The sequence below is a fragment of the Rhinolophus ferrumequinum genome, chromosome 7, assembly GCF_004115265.2.
Source record: "Rhinolophus ferrumequinum isolate MPI-CBG mRhiFer1 chromosome 7, mRhiFer1_v1.p, whole genome shotgun sequence".
Lineage (NCBI taxonomy): Eukaryota > Metazoa > Chordata > Mammalia > Chiroptera > Rhinolophidae > Rhinolophus > Rhinolophus ferrumequinum.
The window spans coordinates 74,154,677-74,171,088 of NC_046290.1; the positions used below are offsets into that span (position 1 = coordinate 74,154,677).

The window sequence follows — 16,412 nt, forward strand, 5'->3', positions numbered from 1 at the left end:
GTAGAAGCTTGTCTTACTAAAATTGAGTATACACTTCATTTGGTTTTTAAACAATATTCTGGTTAATCTAAGCATACTGAAACAAATTTGCATTTTAGGTAATACTTTTCCTAGTTCAAAGAAGATACTGTTGTTCTATCATCAGTGGATGTGATTTCTTTCTTTTTTTTTTTAAACTTCCCAGTAGTAGTGGAGATCTCGGCAAATTTTTCGGGTAATTCTCAGAAGAAATATATGTGTATATTTAACTGGCAGAGGTTAGTGGTTCACACTGTGGCCATAAAGCAGGAAAAAGACTCATCCCCTTCCTCCAGCCATGGAGACCATAGTGATAATAGCTTTATAAGAATGAGAAGGAACTAAAGTTAGTTCTGACTGAGGTGGTTGAGTTGGAAGGGCAAAGTCTACCAGAAGAGAACTTCCTTCTGTGAGCATTCTGAAAATCCTGTTGATGAAGGCTTCAGCCCGTTTAGTATTGTCACCACGTGATTATTTATGCTTTATAATTGCCAGTGTTATATTCATGTACACCTACAGTGCCTAGGCGAGCTGCATTTACATTCTTTTCCACAAATCCCACAGGTTCAAACTTCCTTTACTCTAACTCTTTGCTGTCTGTCACCTTCTGTAAGCTCTGGTGATTCTTCTTGGCTCTTAGAAAAAAGTCTTCCTCACTCCCTTCTTCCCCTCCCCATTTTTTTTTACACAGCCCTCTTTGTTTAAAGAGTGTTGTTGGTTATCAGCATAGAGTAACAGATTGTCTGTGAGGAGTAGAGAGAAGTCGGTAATGAAAAACAATTGCAAGTGAGTGTCCAATAAGTGTCTCAAAAAAGTCCAGTAAGTGTCTCAAAAAAGTCCAGTAAGTGTCTCAAAAAAACTTCAGCTGTATGAAATAGGACAGGGCCAGTCTTTCTCCTGTTGGTCACTTTCCTAATTGCTCTCCTTCTTAAAAAATCCTATATATCTCTTGTACACACTTGATCTGTATTAAGAGTGTTGGGTTTCTTCATAACTCCTCTCTCCATCTCTGAAATGGACCCTTACACTCTACTAAGTACCTGACCATGCAGTCAGGGTAGCACAATAGATAGAAATTAGTAAACACTTTAGGCTTAACCCAAAAAACAAACAAACAACAAAAACTGCTTAATATGTCTGGGACTTTTTCAGGCTGTCTTCTGCTTTACATACCAAAGGACACAATGAATCACTCCAAAACCAGGGTCCTAAGTGATACCAAACTCAGTTAAAATTGATTTAACTTCTGGGGAGCTCTCCAGTTTATACTTCAAAATACTAATATGGAAATACTGGTTTCAGCCATAAATTGTCTCATTGGATCTCCTGTCTCTTTTCCTACATATGGATCATGGGCTATAATGCACTGTCTCTTGAACCAACAGAGTATAAATTTCACTGCTCGTCATTTCCAGTGTGTAAGGAGAGAATGGTGAAGAAGTAGGCTCGAATGACTGTTGGGGAATGGCGGTGCAGACAAGAGGTGGCCTGGCCTGTAGCAGGGCTGACCTTTTCTCATTTTAATGTCCTCTTTCCCTCCTAGAACTCACTGGGGAATCAATGGCATTTCATCTACATTTATCTCATCCCAACCTCTTCATCTTTCTGTTAAGTTATATGTGCACCTGAATAAATGTTATCTACCATCTGATATTTTTTAAAAGAAAAGGTGAATTGTGACACCACTTAGCATATGAGAAATGGTAAAGATAGGCAGAAAACAGGAAAATATATGTAACTTTGGAAGGAGTTCTGTATAGCATATTTAAGAAAAGCAGGACAAGTTCTTTCATTCTATTAATGTATGTATTATTTTAAATTTAGGAGTTGAAGGACAGTCTGTGGAAGTGTCTAATATTGTGGACATCCGAAAAGAACATAACCGCGAGATTGCAATGAGAATTTCTTCTAACATAAACAGCAAAAACAGATTTTATACGGATCTAAATGGATACCAGGTAATTTTCCTTTAAAATGTCTAAATAATGGTTATGTTAGTGTGTAACTTTTATATATGTTAATAAACCAGTTAATTTTGGATCCTTTGAAAAATATGCTGAAGGTTGCAAATTATTTCTAAAGTAAAATATAATTTTAACAGATACTCATATAGATTCTGTATTAACCAAATTCCCAAAATTAGAACAAATACCTGATAGACTATTTTGTAGATTAAATCTATTTGTAAGGATTTATTTTTTAAAGGAAGATTTGGTGACCATTATGCATGTTAAATACCTTGATGCCAAAATATGTATGAATTTATCTAATATAAGGGAAACATAATTAGGGATTAATGGATTGTATCTTTTTTTTTTCACGCTGATATGTCTAGTACCCACCTGGTACCATACATAGTTATTACACTTATTGACCACCTTTCTTGTGCTGTACTATACATTCCTGTGATTATTTTGTAACTGACAATTTGTACTTAATCCCTTCCCCTTTTTCACCTATTCCCCCAAACTCCTTTCCCATCCGACAACCATCAGTATGTTCTCTGTACCTATGAGTTTGTTTCTGTTTTCTATATTGGTTTATTTTGTTCTTTAGATTCCACATACAAGTGAAATCATATAGTATTTGTCTTTCTCTGACTGATTTAATGGGCTCTTTTAAATTTCAGGAAAACATTTCCTCTCTCTAGTGGGGTGTGTGTGTGCACCTTTATGCACACATACATGTACATAGACATACAAATACAAACACATATCTATTTAGAAATGTGGGCAGAGATGTATTTAATCAAAATTTGCATGAAATAGTTTGAGATAGTAATGAGAAAATTGATTCATAAAAATTTTCAGATTCTCAGTTCTGTAGTAGAGCTCTTCTGATTGTTACCTATATCTCTATTCAGAGCATATGCATGTGACCACATATCTTTGAAACACTACTATTAAAAGCATTAGCATGTTTTTGAGGCATTAGCATTTTAGAAATTTCTTCCCATGAATAGAAATAATTTCACAATAAATGCTTTTATTTTCTGATTTTCAACTGGGATGAGTGGACAGGATTGTGAGCATTTTTTTCTTCTATGATTTCCTGCAAAAGTTAAATTTAAACCTTTTCCAAAGCATAAAAATTGCAGCATGCATTTTGAATTATGTTAATTTTGCTACAGCTGTTTGGTTTTCAAATGAATCCACTACTTTATGGTGATTCATTTTCCTTGTATACAAAAGAAAGGCTTTTCTTAAAATCTTCCAGAAGTAATTATTTGTATGTGTGGGTGTATACATGAATGAAAAAACTTGGTAAAAATGAATAAAAATGAGAATTTTTTTCCAGGATTATACATTTGAATAAATAGGAAAATATTATTTTTAAGTCTATAACTTAAATATTTCTGCTTTTAAAATAGGTATTTTTAAAGCTTTTTGGAGCAAATAGTACTTGGGCAAGAAGACTAGAAATCTTGACCTGCAGGTGGAGCGTGACAGTAACAGCCACATAGCTGGGGCAGTTTTAATTGTTTGTTTTGTTTTGGGGGTTTATCCGTAAAGATATACGTACTACGATGTTCATTGCAGCTTTATTTACGGTGGCCAAGACATGGAAACAACCAAAGTGTCCTTTGATAGATGATTGGATAAAGAAGATGTGGTATATATACACAATGGAATACTATTCTGCCATAAGAAAAGATACAAGTAAAATACTGTCATTTGCGACAACGTGGATAGATCTTGAGATTATTATGCTACGTGAAATAAGTCAGAAAGAGTTGAGAACCATATGCTTTCACTGATATGTGGAATATAAAACTGAAAGCAACAAAGGAACAAGACAAATAAACAAAAACTCATAGATACAAACAACAGTTTAGTGGTTACCAGAGGGTAAGGGGAGAGGGAGAATGGTAGAAGAGGGTAAAGGGGGTCAAATATATGGTGATGGAAGGAGAACTGACTCGGGTGGTGAACATACAATGTGATATATAGGTGATGTATTATAGAATTGTACACTTGAAACCTTTGTAATTTTACTAACCATTGTCACCCCAATAAATTTTTAAAAATGTAAAAAAATAGATATCTCAGATCTCCTCCATCAAATCTTCTAGCATATTACATTATAACAATCAGATGCATATTTATGTTTAAAAACTATTCAATGCTTACTCTTCTGGTTTAGTTTCAATGCAGATAGTTCTAAATTCCAATTTGTCTTGGTCTAGTATCTAAATGCGTTGCATACAACTCTAAGATTAGTTTCTGAGAGAAACTGACAATATATTAAGCTAGTATGGGTCAAGGATACTCACTGAAACCTCAGGAGACAGACATCAGAGACTCTGTTATCAGGAAATCTTATTCCAGTACATAAAAATACCATATCTTTTTCAACTCATGAAAGTTTGACATGAAACTCAGCAAAGGAGAAGTATAAAGTTAACATAATAGTTAACATGTATTGAATAGCTGTTAACGTCAGGCACAGTACTGGGTATTTCACAAATAAGATCTTTGATCTTCACAACAATCCTACATTATGTGCTTCACCTTACTGGTTGTACTGAATAGTGTCTCACCAAATTTATGGTCACCCAGAACCTGTGAATGTGATTGTATTTTGAAATAGGCTCTCAGCAAATATAGTCAAGTTGTGTTGAAGTAGAGTGGGCTCTAATCCAATGACTGGTATCCTTTTAAGAGGAAAATTATGACTCAGAGGGACACACACAGAGACACAAGAAGAGCATCACTGACACAAGCACAGATTGAAGTGATGTGTCTACAAGGCAAGGAGTACCAAGGGCTGCCTGAAACCACCAGAAGCTAGAAGAGGCAAGGAAGGATATGTCACCAGAGCATTTGGAGGGAGCATGGCCCTGTTGACACCTTGATTTCGGACTTCCAGTGTCCAGAATTGTGAGGGAATAAACCTCTGTTGTTTTAAGCCACTCAATTTGTGGTGATTTTTATCACAGCCCTAGGAAATTAATAAACTGGTGAAGAAACAACTATAAAATACCTAAAAAAAAAAAAAGAAAGAAAAGAAAAGCTACACCTTGAAAGAATTCTCCAGTTCTTTCCAATCCTGATCTTCCCATTCCAATTAACTCATATACCAAATAAACAAAAATCATATGGTTCTCGACTTTTTCTGTCTGATTTATTTCATTTAGCATAACCATCTCAAGATCCATCCATGTTGTCACAAATGGCACTATTTCATCTTTTCTTATGGCAGAATAATACTCCATTGTGTATATGTGCCACATCTTATTTATCCAATCATCTATTGAAAGAACACTTTGTTTCCATGTCTTGGGCCCCTTAAATAAAGCTGCAGTGAACATTGTAGTACAAATATCTTTATGGATAAGTGTTTTCAGGTTTTTTTGGTATATACCCAGGAGTGGGATTACTGGGTTATATGGTAATTATTTTCTTAATTTTTTGAGGAACCTCCACACTGCCTTCCATAGTGGCTGCTCCAATCTACATTCCCACCAACAGTGTATGAGGGTTCTTTTTCCTCCACAGGTCTTCCAACACTTATTATTTGTCTTGTTGATAATAGCCATTCTAACAGGTGTGAGGTGATCTCTCATTGTGGTTTTGATTTGCATTTCCCTAATAGCTAGTTTTTCATATATCTGTTGGCCGTTTGTATGTCTACTTGGGAGAAGTTTCTCTTCATGTCCTCTGCCCATTTTTGATTGGATTGTTTGTCTTTTTGTTGTTGAGTTGTATGAGTTCCTTATATATTTTTTATATTAGCCCCTTATCAGAGGCGTTGTTTGCAAAAATCTTCTCCCATTTGGTCGGCTGTCTCTTTATTTTGTTGATGATTTCTTTTGCTCTGCAGAAGCTTTTTAGTGTGATATAGTCCCATTCATTTATTTTAGCTTTTACTTCCCTTGCCTTTGAGGTCAAATTCATACAATCCTCTTTGAACCCAAGGTCCATCAGTTTAGTATCTATGTTTTTTTCTATGCAGTTTATTGTTTCAGGTCTTATGTTTAGATCTTTAGATCCATTTTGAGTTAATTTTGGTATATGGTGACAGATAGGAGTCTAATTTCATTCTTTTGCATGTGGCTTTCCAATTCTCCCAACACCATTTATTGAAGAGGATTTCTTTTTTCCATTGTATATTTTTGACTCCTTTGTCAATAATTGTCTGTCCATATTTTTGTGGGGTTATTTCTTGGTTTTTAAATCTATTCCATTTGTCTGTGTGTCTTTCTTCCAGTACCACCCTGTTTTGATTATTGTTGCTCTGTAGTACAAGCTGAAGTCAGGGAGTGTGATACCTCCAGCCTTATTCTTTTTTCTTGGGAGTGCTTTGGCCATTCAGGGTCATTTGTGATTCCATATAAATCTGATGATTTTTTGTTCTATTTCTTTAAAAAACACCATTAGGATTTTGATGGGGATTGCATTAAATCTGTATATTGCTTTGGGTAATATGGCCATTTCATCTATGTTGATTCTTCCAATCCAGGAGCATGGAATGTTTTTCCATTTCTTTGTGTCTTCAGTAACTTTGAAAAATGTCTTATAGTTTTCAGTGTATAGGTCCTTCACATCCCTGGTTAAGTTTATTCCTAGGTATTATCTTTGTTATAATTGCAAAAAGAATTTTTTTTTTCATTTCTTTTTCTGAAATTTCATTGCTAGTATATAGAAATGCAATGGATTTTTGTAGATTTTGTAGCTGGCAACTTTACTGTATTTGTATATTGTTTGTAATAGCTTTTTGGTGGGTTATTTAGCATCTTCTATATAAAAAATCATGTCATCTGCAAAAAGTGGCAGTTTAACTTCTTCATTGCCAATTCGGATGCCTTTAATTTCTCTCCTGCCTGATTGCTCTGGCTAGGATTTTCCATACTATGCTGAATAGCAGAGGTGATAGGGGACAACCAACCCTGTCTTGTTCCTGAACATAGAGCAAAAAGCTTCAGTTTTTCACCATTAATTATGATATTAGGTGAGAATTTGTCATATATGGCCTTTATTAAGTTAAGGTATTTTCCTTCTATACCTATTTTATTAAGTGTTTGCATCGCAAATGTATGTTGTATCTTGTCACATGCTTTTTCTGCATCTACTGATATAATCATGATTTTTATCTTGTATTTGGTTGTGTGGTATATCACATTGATCAATTTGCGTATATTGCACCATCCTTGTGCCCCTGTGAGGAACTCCACTTGGTTGTGATGTAGATCTTTTTAATGCATTGTTATATTCGATATGCTAGAATTTTGTTTATGATTTTTACATCTGTATTCATCAAGAGATATTGGTCTGTAATTTTCTTTTTTGTGTGTTATCTTTACCAGGTTTTGGTATCAGGGTAATATTGGTTCATAAAATGAGTTAGGAAGTATTGCCTCCTCTTCAACTTTTTGGAAGAGTTTGAGTAGGACAGGTATTAGATCCTCTTTGAATGTTTGGTAGAATTCACTAGTGATGCCATCTGGTCCCGGACTTTTGCTTTTGGGAAGGTTCTGGATGACTCATTCAATTTCTTTACTGTTGATAGATCTATTAAGATTTTCCTGTTCTTCGTGATTCAGTCTAGGAAGGCTATATCTTTCTAAGAACTTGTCTATTTCTTCTAGGTTATTGAATTTGGTGACATACAGTCTTTCATAGTATTCTTGGACAATCGTTTGTATTCTATGGTAACCGTGGTAACTTCTCCTCTCATTTCTGATTTTACTTGTGTCTTTTCTCTTTTTATCTTAGTGAATATAGCCAAGGGTTTGTCAATTTTCTTAATTTTTTCAAAGAACCAGCTCTTTGTTGCATTAATTTTTTTCTGTTGTCTTTTTGTTCTCTATTTCATTTAGTTCTGCTCTTATTTTTATTATTTCCTTCTGACTTTGGGTTTCATTTGTTCTTCTTTTTCCAGTTCTTTAAGATGTAATGTTAGATTGTTGATATGGGATTTTTTCTTGTTTGTTGAGATAGGCCTGTAAAGATATAAATTTCCCTCTTATTACTGCTTTCACTGCATCCCAATAATTTTGATAGGATGTGTTTTCAATCTCATTTGTTTCTGTGTATCTTTTGATCTCTCCTCTTATTTCCTCTTTGACCCAGTTGTTCTTTAAAAGCATGTTGTTTTATCTCCACATATTTGTGGTTTTTCCTGCTTTCTTTTTGCAGTTGATATCCAATTTCAAAGCCTTTTGGTCAGAGAATATGCTTGGTCTGATTTCAATCTTATTAAATTTGCTGAAGTTAGTTTTATGTCCCAATATGTGGTCTATTCTTGAGAATGTTCCATGTACCCTAGATAAGAATGTATAGTCTGGTGTCCTAGGATGAAGTGCTCTATAAACGTCAATTGTGTCCACTTGGTCTAATGTGTCATGTAGGGCTGATATTCCCTTACTTGTTTTCTGCTTGGATGATCTATCCCTAGCTGTCGATGATGTATTTAGGTCCTCTACTATAATTGTGTTTTGGTCAGTTTCTCCCTTCTGTTAGTAGTTGCTTTGTATATTTTGGTGCTCCCTGATTGGGGGCATATATATTGATAACTTATTTTTTCTTCTTGTATTGTCCCCTTTATCATTATAATGTCCATCTTTGTCTCTTGTTACCTTTTTTATCCTAAAGTCTGTTTTATCTGACATAAAAATGGCTACAGCCACTTTTCTCTGGATACCATTTGCATAGAGTATCGGTTTCCACCCTTTCACTTTCAGTCTATATTTGTCCTTGTAGCTAAGATGCGTCTCTTGAAGGCAGCATATGGTTGAGTTTTGTTTTTTGATCCAATCTACAACTCTGTGCCTTTTTATTGGTGAGTTCAACCATTTACATTTAAGGTGATTATTGATATATGAGGATTTCCTATATCCATTTCGTCTTTTGTTTTCTGGTATCTCGGTGTCTCCATTGTCTCTTTGCTTTTTGGTTGCTGTCTGTTATTTCAATGTGGTGGTATTCTATGATTTTTCCCTGTGTTTCTTCTTTTTTAATGGTATATATCTCAGTTCTGGATTTTTTTGAGTGGTTACCATTAAGTTTATGTAAAAGAAAGTTTCATATATACAGTAGTCCTTTTTCTTCAGCATGCATCTTATCTCCATTCCCTGTGATATTTATTAAAACTGATTTTTAGAAGAAGAATTATAACAGATATTTCTCGAAATGGGATAAAGAGCTATTATGCTTAGTATTCATTACAAAAGCAGTATGTTAGATTTAGATGAAAAATGAATACTTAATACCTTTATAATTTGTTTTATGCAATATTGGAGAGCTAGAAGACTTTTGTTAAGGATATTTATTCTGAATTTAAATAGGAATGCCTGTTTTAAAAATCTAGACAAGTTCTAACTTTCTCAAAAATTGTTTTCTAAGATCCTTGTGATATTTCTTTATCGTTTTGAAGAATGTTTTAATTTTTAAGTTTGTTCTAACCTTGAACAAGAGAGGAAGCTGTACGTTTTTCTCTTTGGAAGAAAAGCCATCTGTAGTCAATATTAATATTTTAAAGTACATTATGTAAATATCACTTGATTTTATTTTTTTTTTAATTTAAGAGAATTGTTTGGTCTTATAGATTCAGCCTAGAATGACAATGAGCAAATTGCCTCTTCAAGCAAATGTCTATCCGATGACCACAATGGCATATGTCCAGGATGCTGAGCACCGCTTGACACTGCTCTCTGCTCAGTCTTTAGGTGTATCAAGTTTGAAAAGTGGTATGTATTTTTTAGACTCTTTTTTGCTCTAAGTTTTAGTTCCAAGTGTATAATTTTTCTTTTGGTCATATGTATTAATTATCATCTCCAGTAACCAGCTTTCTTTCGAGAACCAGACTATTAGTTAATTTTGCATTTTTTGAGAACAATATAAAATATATTTTCTCAATCTTCAGGTGAAGAACAGGGACCTAAAATTGCATGAAGCCAATTGTTTTAAAGATAATTCACCTCTCCTGATTGCCTATTATTTGCAAAAGTCTGTGTCATTGTCATGATTGACTGGATGTGGAAACTCAGACTCTGAAAGTTTAGATAACTTACCTAAATTTGCAAAGGTGGGAGGTTACAGTTCAAACTTAGGTCTTGTCTGAATCACATCCTTCTATAGCACTACCACCCGAAAGATGAAAGGGAGTAGAGAGGATACACAAATGGGAATAAAGAGGTGACCAATGCGACTTAAAAGATTCCAAAAGAGAGAACAAGATGGAGAGAGAAAATAGAGTGTGGACACTGATTCATTTTAGTAAACCTTTCAATTGGGCGGCTTTTGTCCTTTATGTATAATACAGTTTTAATTATTCTTTACGTGACATCAATGGCTTTCCTATACTAAGAGTGGTTAAGATAAGTGTCTCAAGGAGCCAGCCAGATAATAAATGAATGTAGATGTCTTGTATATCCTTTGACACAAACCCACTTTTTATATTAGGCATGTACATACATTCCGTACCTTCACACACACACACACACACACACACACAAATACTACTACTCATTTTTCTTTAGGGCTTCATTTGACAAAGTCATGAGATCATGCCATAAAGACATGAATTCAGTTATAAAAATAATAATGACCTCACGTTGGGGATTTGGTCGGAGGTGATGGGATTGAGCAAACTGGAGAACACGTTCCCATGTACAGTGGGGCGGCCACTGCTTAGTGCCAGTTCATTATCTTGATGGGGAATATTTCTGGTTTTAAAGAACCCAGAAGTCTGGGATTTTATGTGAAGTTGCCCAAAGGTTGATATAATTTTTAAAATATCAGAACATAAAGCATCTTAGTGGTAGATGTGACTCTTGATCCATCCATTTTTAAACCCTGCCTTAAATTCTCAAAGCCGGGCTCTAAACGGGGGACTAGACATTAGTATTCAAGCAGCACGAATCAAGCAGTATTATCTCACGTCCCTGATAAACATGAGCTGAGAAGTAAAGCTCCTCTGCCCCTACTGGAGACACCCAAATACCCTAGTGTTTGAATAGCTACAAACATATAAATAATTCGTGTACAGTCCAGGATATTACTAGTGTCACTTATAGGGACTAACATTAGGAGGCGGGGGGAGAGTTAGTAACTGTCAGATGTACTAATTTGGGTGTGAAGTGATCAAACTCTAGATAAGCATGGGGACAGTTAGTCCCATTGCCTGAGGAGTAAGTTCTAGACAGCTGTCTTCTAAAACCTGGAGGTAGTAGCAATGAAAATTCTAACCATGGCTGCTCATTTTATGTACTGAGTACCTAAACTAAGAAGAAAAACTAAACAGTTGGTGTGACTATGTAAGAATAATAGTTATTACAATCTTTTATGTATTGCTCTTTTATGCCAAATGATCATTTAATACAGTAACAAAAATGAATGAATGGATGGATAAATATACATGTACTTTTAAAGTATATATATATATATATATATATGTACATATATATAAACATATAAAACTTTACTGTTTTTTTTTTAGTGTAGTCATATATGTGACTCTGGATTTTTTTTTGTTTTTTCCACTTTTCTTAGTTTGTAATTTCATAACCTAACCATTAGCTTACAACGTAAACTAGAGGAGATGTGGAATTATTGCATAGTAAATGAAGGAACCACATATGACCCCTTTTTGAGCTAGAGGAGCCAGGACAGTGGTGATGGCACTAACACAGTATCCTAGGGCTTTTTTCTTCAGACAATCACTGCATATCAAGTGACCTAAACTCTATTTCCGATCCTATTCAGATCCTGCCCTCTATATTTTTGTCTTATTGCTCCTTGTGTAATGTGTGTTTTGTAAGGAACTTCATAAACATTTTTATATTCTAAATGCTGCCCCTGAAATTTTTGGAGGACTTTATTTACTCTTTAGATTAATTCTTTTAATAATAGATTAATTTTTTTTTATATTTCATTTTTAACTTTGATCGGTACTGTCCTGTTTTTAAATTCCTTATCAGATTTTACTAAACATTAATGAAGAAAGGCAGAAATATTACCTTTTATGAATTAATACTTGCTGCTTTGAGCCACTGTTGAGAAAAAGTCCATGGTACTATGGGTTGTATACAGAGGGTGCCAAAAAAATGTATACACATTTTAAGAAACAGAAAACTGTATTAAAATTGTAATACTCAATATATACCTGTAACAAAAGATGAATGCAAGTCATGTATGTACATTTTTTTGGCACCCCCAGTAGTTCTGTCTCCTTGGCTAGAGTAGAAACTTAAATTGAGACCGTGCCTATATTTACGTGATCCTCAGTGAATGTCTGTATTAAGTAACTCTGGCCAGTTTTTTCATTTGTTTCATAGGTCAGATTGAAGTTATCATGGATCGAAGACTCATGCAAGATGATAATCGTGGCCTTGAGCAAGGTGTCCATGATAACAAGATTACAGCTAATTTATTTCGAATACTACTAGAAAAAAGAACTGTCATGAATATGGTATGAAAAAAATAATTTGCATGTTCTAATGTTGATTATTCTTTGCCATCCACAATTTGAAATGACGACTTTTCCAATTTTTTACAATTTACAATATTAGGATTTGTTTATAATAGATTTAGTCTATAGTCACAAGAAAGAGAACTGCAGGTATCTATCGTGTAAGACTTGCATTTACGTCATTTTAATGTTTATTTTTTCTTAGTTATGTAGATATAAAATAATGTTAAGAAATCAGTTTGGATGAAATTTCCTGAAATTATTTTGAAAGAGTTGATTAAAGAATAGAGCTTAGTCACAAATCTAAGAGATTAAGTTTGTTTAGTAAAATGTATTTGAAACCTTTGTGTACTTCTAGTCTTAGACTTATAAATTGAAAATGGATTTACCTGTCTGTCTTCTTGTTCAATTTGTATTCTGCAAAGCAAAGATCCAGCATACCATGTTAAACAGTGTCTCCAAAGCTCCACTGAACATGAACCAACCTGACAACAGGCTTCGTCAGGTGGCAGAAAAATACCCTCGGAGTCCTGCATAAACTACTGTTTACCATCTCAGATGGCCCTTGACGTGTCCCTTTCTCTACTCTGCCCTCCCTCTTCCTGCACTGACCATTTCAAATCTTTTCTACTCTTTTTAACCAGCGACCTCACCATCCACTTTATAGAACAACCATGCGACAGAGCTCTCTGTTCTCGGTACCCATCTTCAACTCCCACTCTTTCCTTCTTCCCATGTGTTACAATAAAGATGTTTCCTTTCATCTAGGGCCAGTCCCTCCACTCGTCCTTGGAACTTACTGTACTCGCCCTCTCAGGATCCTGTTACTAGTTATTCTCCCTCCTTACCACTCCATGCCCCTCTTGGCCAACATCTCCCTAGGAATTCCTTTCATTGGCCTTTCATTTTCTCCCCTTAAAAATGGAAAGGGAACCCAGTCGTCACTCACACACTCGTCTCCATTTCCCGTATACTACTGTCCTGTCTCCCCTAGCCTACTGAGTCAGAGTTCATGAAATGAGTGTATTTCATTGCTTCCCTTTCATACTCAATTTATTTCAGTCTGGCTTTGGCCACCATCATGCATTCTTGCCAATGTCACTGGATCCAGCAGATGGTTTTGATTATCTTCTTCACCTTTCAGCAGCCTGTGACACTGACCATTGTCACTTCTTAAAACACTTTCTAGCCAGGGCTTCCATGATGCCTCGCTCATTTGGTTTTTTTCCTTCCTCTTGGGCAGTTCTTTCTCTGTCTCTCTGATACTTCTTTATTCAGCCATTAAATATCAGAGCCCTTAAGGCTTGGTCCCAGGCCTTCTCCTTTTCTCTTTTTATATGTTCCAACTCTGCAGTCTCGTACTCCCCTAGCTTCAGTGACCACCTCTATGTAGAGAGAACCCACAAATACGTATCCCATTTATCTTGTTGCTTCCTGATATTTCTTTTTACGTTTCTAAGGGCACCTCACACTCAGCATATCCAAGATCACTCTCATGATCTCCCTAACCCCCACACCTGGCCCTTTTCTATTGTTCCCTCTCTTGGTGACTAGCACCACCTTCCATCCAGTGCCAGCCACCTAGGAGTCATTTTCATACACACTCTTCCCTCACTGGCCATTCTCTCACAACAGTAATCACCAGTGCTTGGCTATCTCATTGCCTAAATACTGTATTTCAAATCTATATAGACTTGTTTACTTTAACTACCCTAATCTAAACTAATATCGTGTGTTTCCTGGATCTAGCCTATACACTCCTACTCTACTGCCCTCTTCCTGCCATATTTGTTCTTAACCCAGGAAGCAGAGTGTTTTTGTTTTCTTTTTAAATCCAATCTAACCTCATTGCCCCCCTGCTTAACCTCTCTGATGTTTTCTCATTGCTCTCGGTGTAAAAACCAAAATCTACTACAGCCTACAGAGCCTCTCATGATATAGACTCTGCCTGTCCCCCGTCCTCATTTAGAATGACTCTCACGGTTTCTACTCTGGGTCCACTGGTATTTCCCATGCACCCAACCCCCACAGCACCTTTGCCCAGGGGACTCCTAGTAATAGTTCAGATCAGAGCTCACTTTGTCAATTGCTTCTGCTTGACCAGTTCAAATCTCTTTCTTCTATGCTCGCTCAGACCTGTGCATCTCCCCTTCATCTGTGTTTGTGATTATTTGATCATTGTCTTTCTTTTCCTTTGGACCATAAACTCCCTGAGAGTAGGGGCTATGTCTCTCTACTTCTAGGCTGTCCCTAGCAGAGGAAGGAAGCACCCAATATGTGTTTCCTGAATGAATAACAAATAACCTAAATGAGTGAGCTGAGATAGCACACTGTATTTGTCACAGTTAGTGCTTACTGCCTTTCATCATATGAATGTTCTGTTTCTCGTACTGGATTCCAGGAACTTGTCTACCTCATTTCCATGTGCCCCACAGTACCTCCTTGTCTCTAAGTCAAATACTAGTTGATTGAATGAAATGACAACAGCTAATTAAAGCAAAGTGTTCTTCCAATATATAGAATCTTCCAGGAAAAATATTTTAACATCCATGTTACATGTCAAGATTTATAGTTCTTGGACTCATAGTTTAAATCAATTACTGACAAGATAGTGTAGATTTAGGACCAAACCTACCTAGGAAAATCTTGTGGAGTGATGGCAGTTTTTTTTTTCTTCTCACTTTAAGATTTTTCTCTATATATAGACACTAATTTGCAAAACTTCTGTTAACTATAGCAATAAGGATTTTCATGTCAGATCTATAAAGCTTTCACTTAGAAGTTAAATAATTTGTTTATTCCCCTTTAAAACTCCTCGGAGATTAATTGATTTAAATTTGGTCCAATGTTTTTATAATCCTATGTTGGTTAAATTTTTCATTTGCTCAGCTATAGATTTTTGGGCTTAAGTCAATAGTTTCTTCTAAATAAAAAAATGAACTAAAGAAGAGAAAATACATTCTAATTTCTAGTGAAATTGATTAGAAAGATTTTTGATAAAGAAATATTGCATATCATATAACTTACATTTTCTACAAAGTGTTTTTATTTTCAACTGAGACTCTAATGTCTAAAATATTGATGGTAGAAACTGAGGTGGGGAGACATACCCTGGACAGGAAGGCATTTAGTGGGAAGCCTTGAGCTTGCTGAAGCCTCATAGGAGTAATCCTGGGTGACTATATAGAAGTGAGTCCTGTTCTCGAGTGTTCCACAGAGAGGCAGTGAGTATAAGGACTGAAATGATCGTTGCTGTGAGATGTATAAATGCGCAGCAGAGGACTATGGCTACATGAGGTTGACCATCACCCATGGTTGTGATGCTCAAAGGTCAACGGAAATGGAAAATAGGAATTGTCACTTTGGCGTTGACCCTTTACGACTTGTTTCTTTGCCTCTTGCTCCCTACCATCTTTATGCTGGCAACTAGTATAGTAAAGGAGGTACTGAGTTAGAAATGAAAAGGACTGGTAAAACAAAGGCGGTATTAAACTGGACTTAGAAGCACTGGGAGTGTTCAATTGTTACAGTTGTAACATTTTACCTCTTGAAACCAGTTCTTTACATCTAAGAAATGGAAGTTAGGAGAAATCAGATGAAAAGCTCAAATGCTTATAGGGCTCAGGAGAGTGATGACAGGAGGCAGATGAGTCAGGTTTGGGGGCAAATGCTTCAGCTAAGTAACCAGAGGACTTGTGGTGAACATGACACACATCCCACCTGGGAGCCACAGCTCAGCTCCAGGTGATTGTTTCTACGTGGGAATGTGGGGGCCCAAGGTAACTTGAATTTCCAATGTTTTGGGTAAAAAAAAAAAAAATAGTTACCAGTTTGGGGGAGTTTTTAAATTGTTTTTCATGATTTTAATGTGAAATCTTCTGGAATTTTTTTTTCTTTCTATTTTTGAGAATTAAATGAGGGAAAAAAAAATTAATACCATGCAGACCTACCAGAGCATTTCTGTAGTCAAATTAGGCCCACAG

General features: G+C 35.6%; 1 protein-coding gene across 1 annotated transcript in view; it reads left to right on the plus strand.

The window, feature by feature from the left end:
- MAN2A1 (mannosidase alpha class 2A member 1) overlaps nt 1–16,412 on the plus strand; it is a 164,725-nt gene that overhangs the window by 132,450 nt on the left and 15,863 nt on the right. The window contains exons 17-19 of the mRNA XM_033110404.1: nt 1,843–1,976; nt 9,565–9,706; nt 12,296–12,429. Coding sequence (XP_032966295.1) covers nt 1,843–1,976; nt 9,565–9,706; nt 12,296–12,429 — 410 coding nt within the window. The remainder of the gene's footprint in view (nt 1–1,842; nt 1,977–9,564; nt 9,707–12,295; nt 12,430–16,412) is intronic.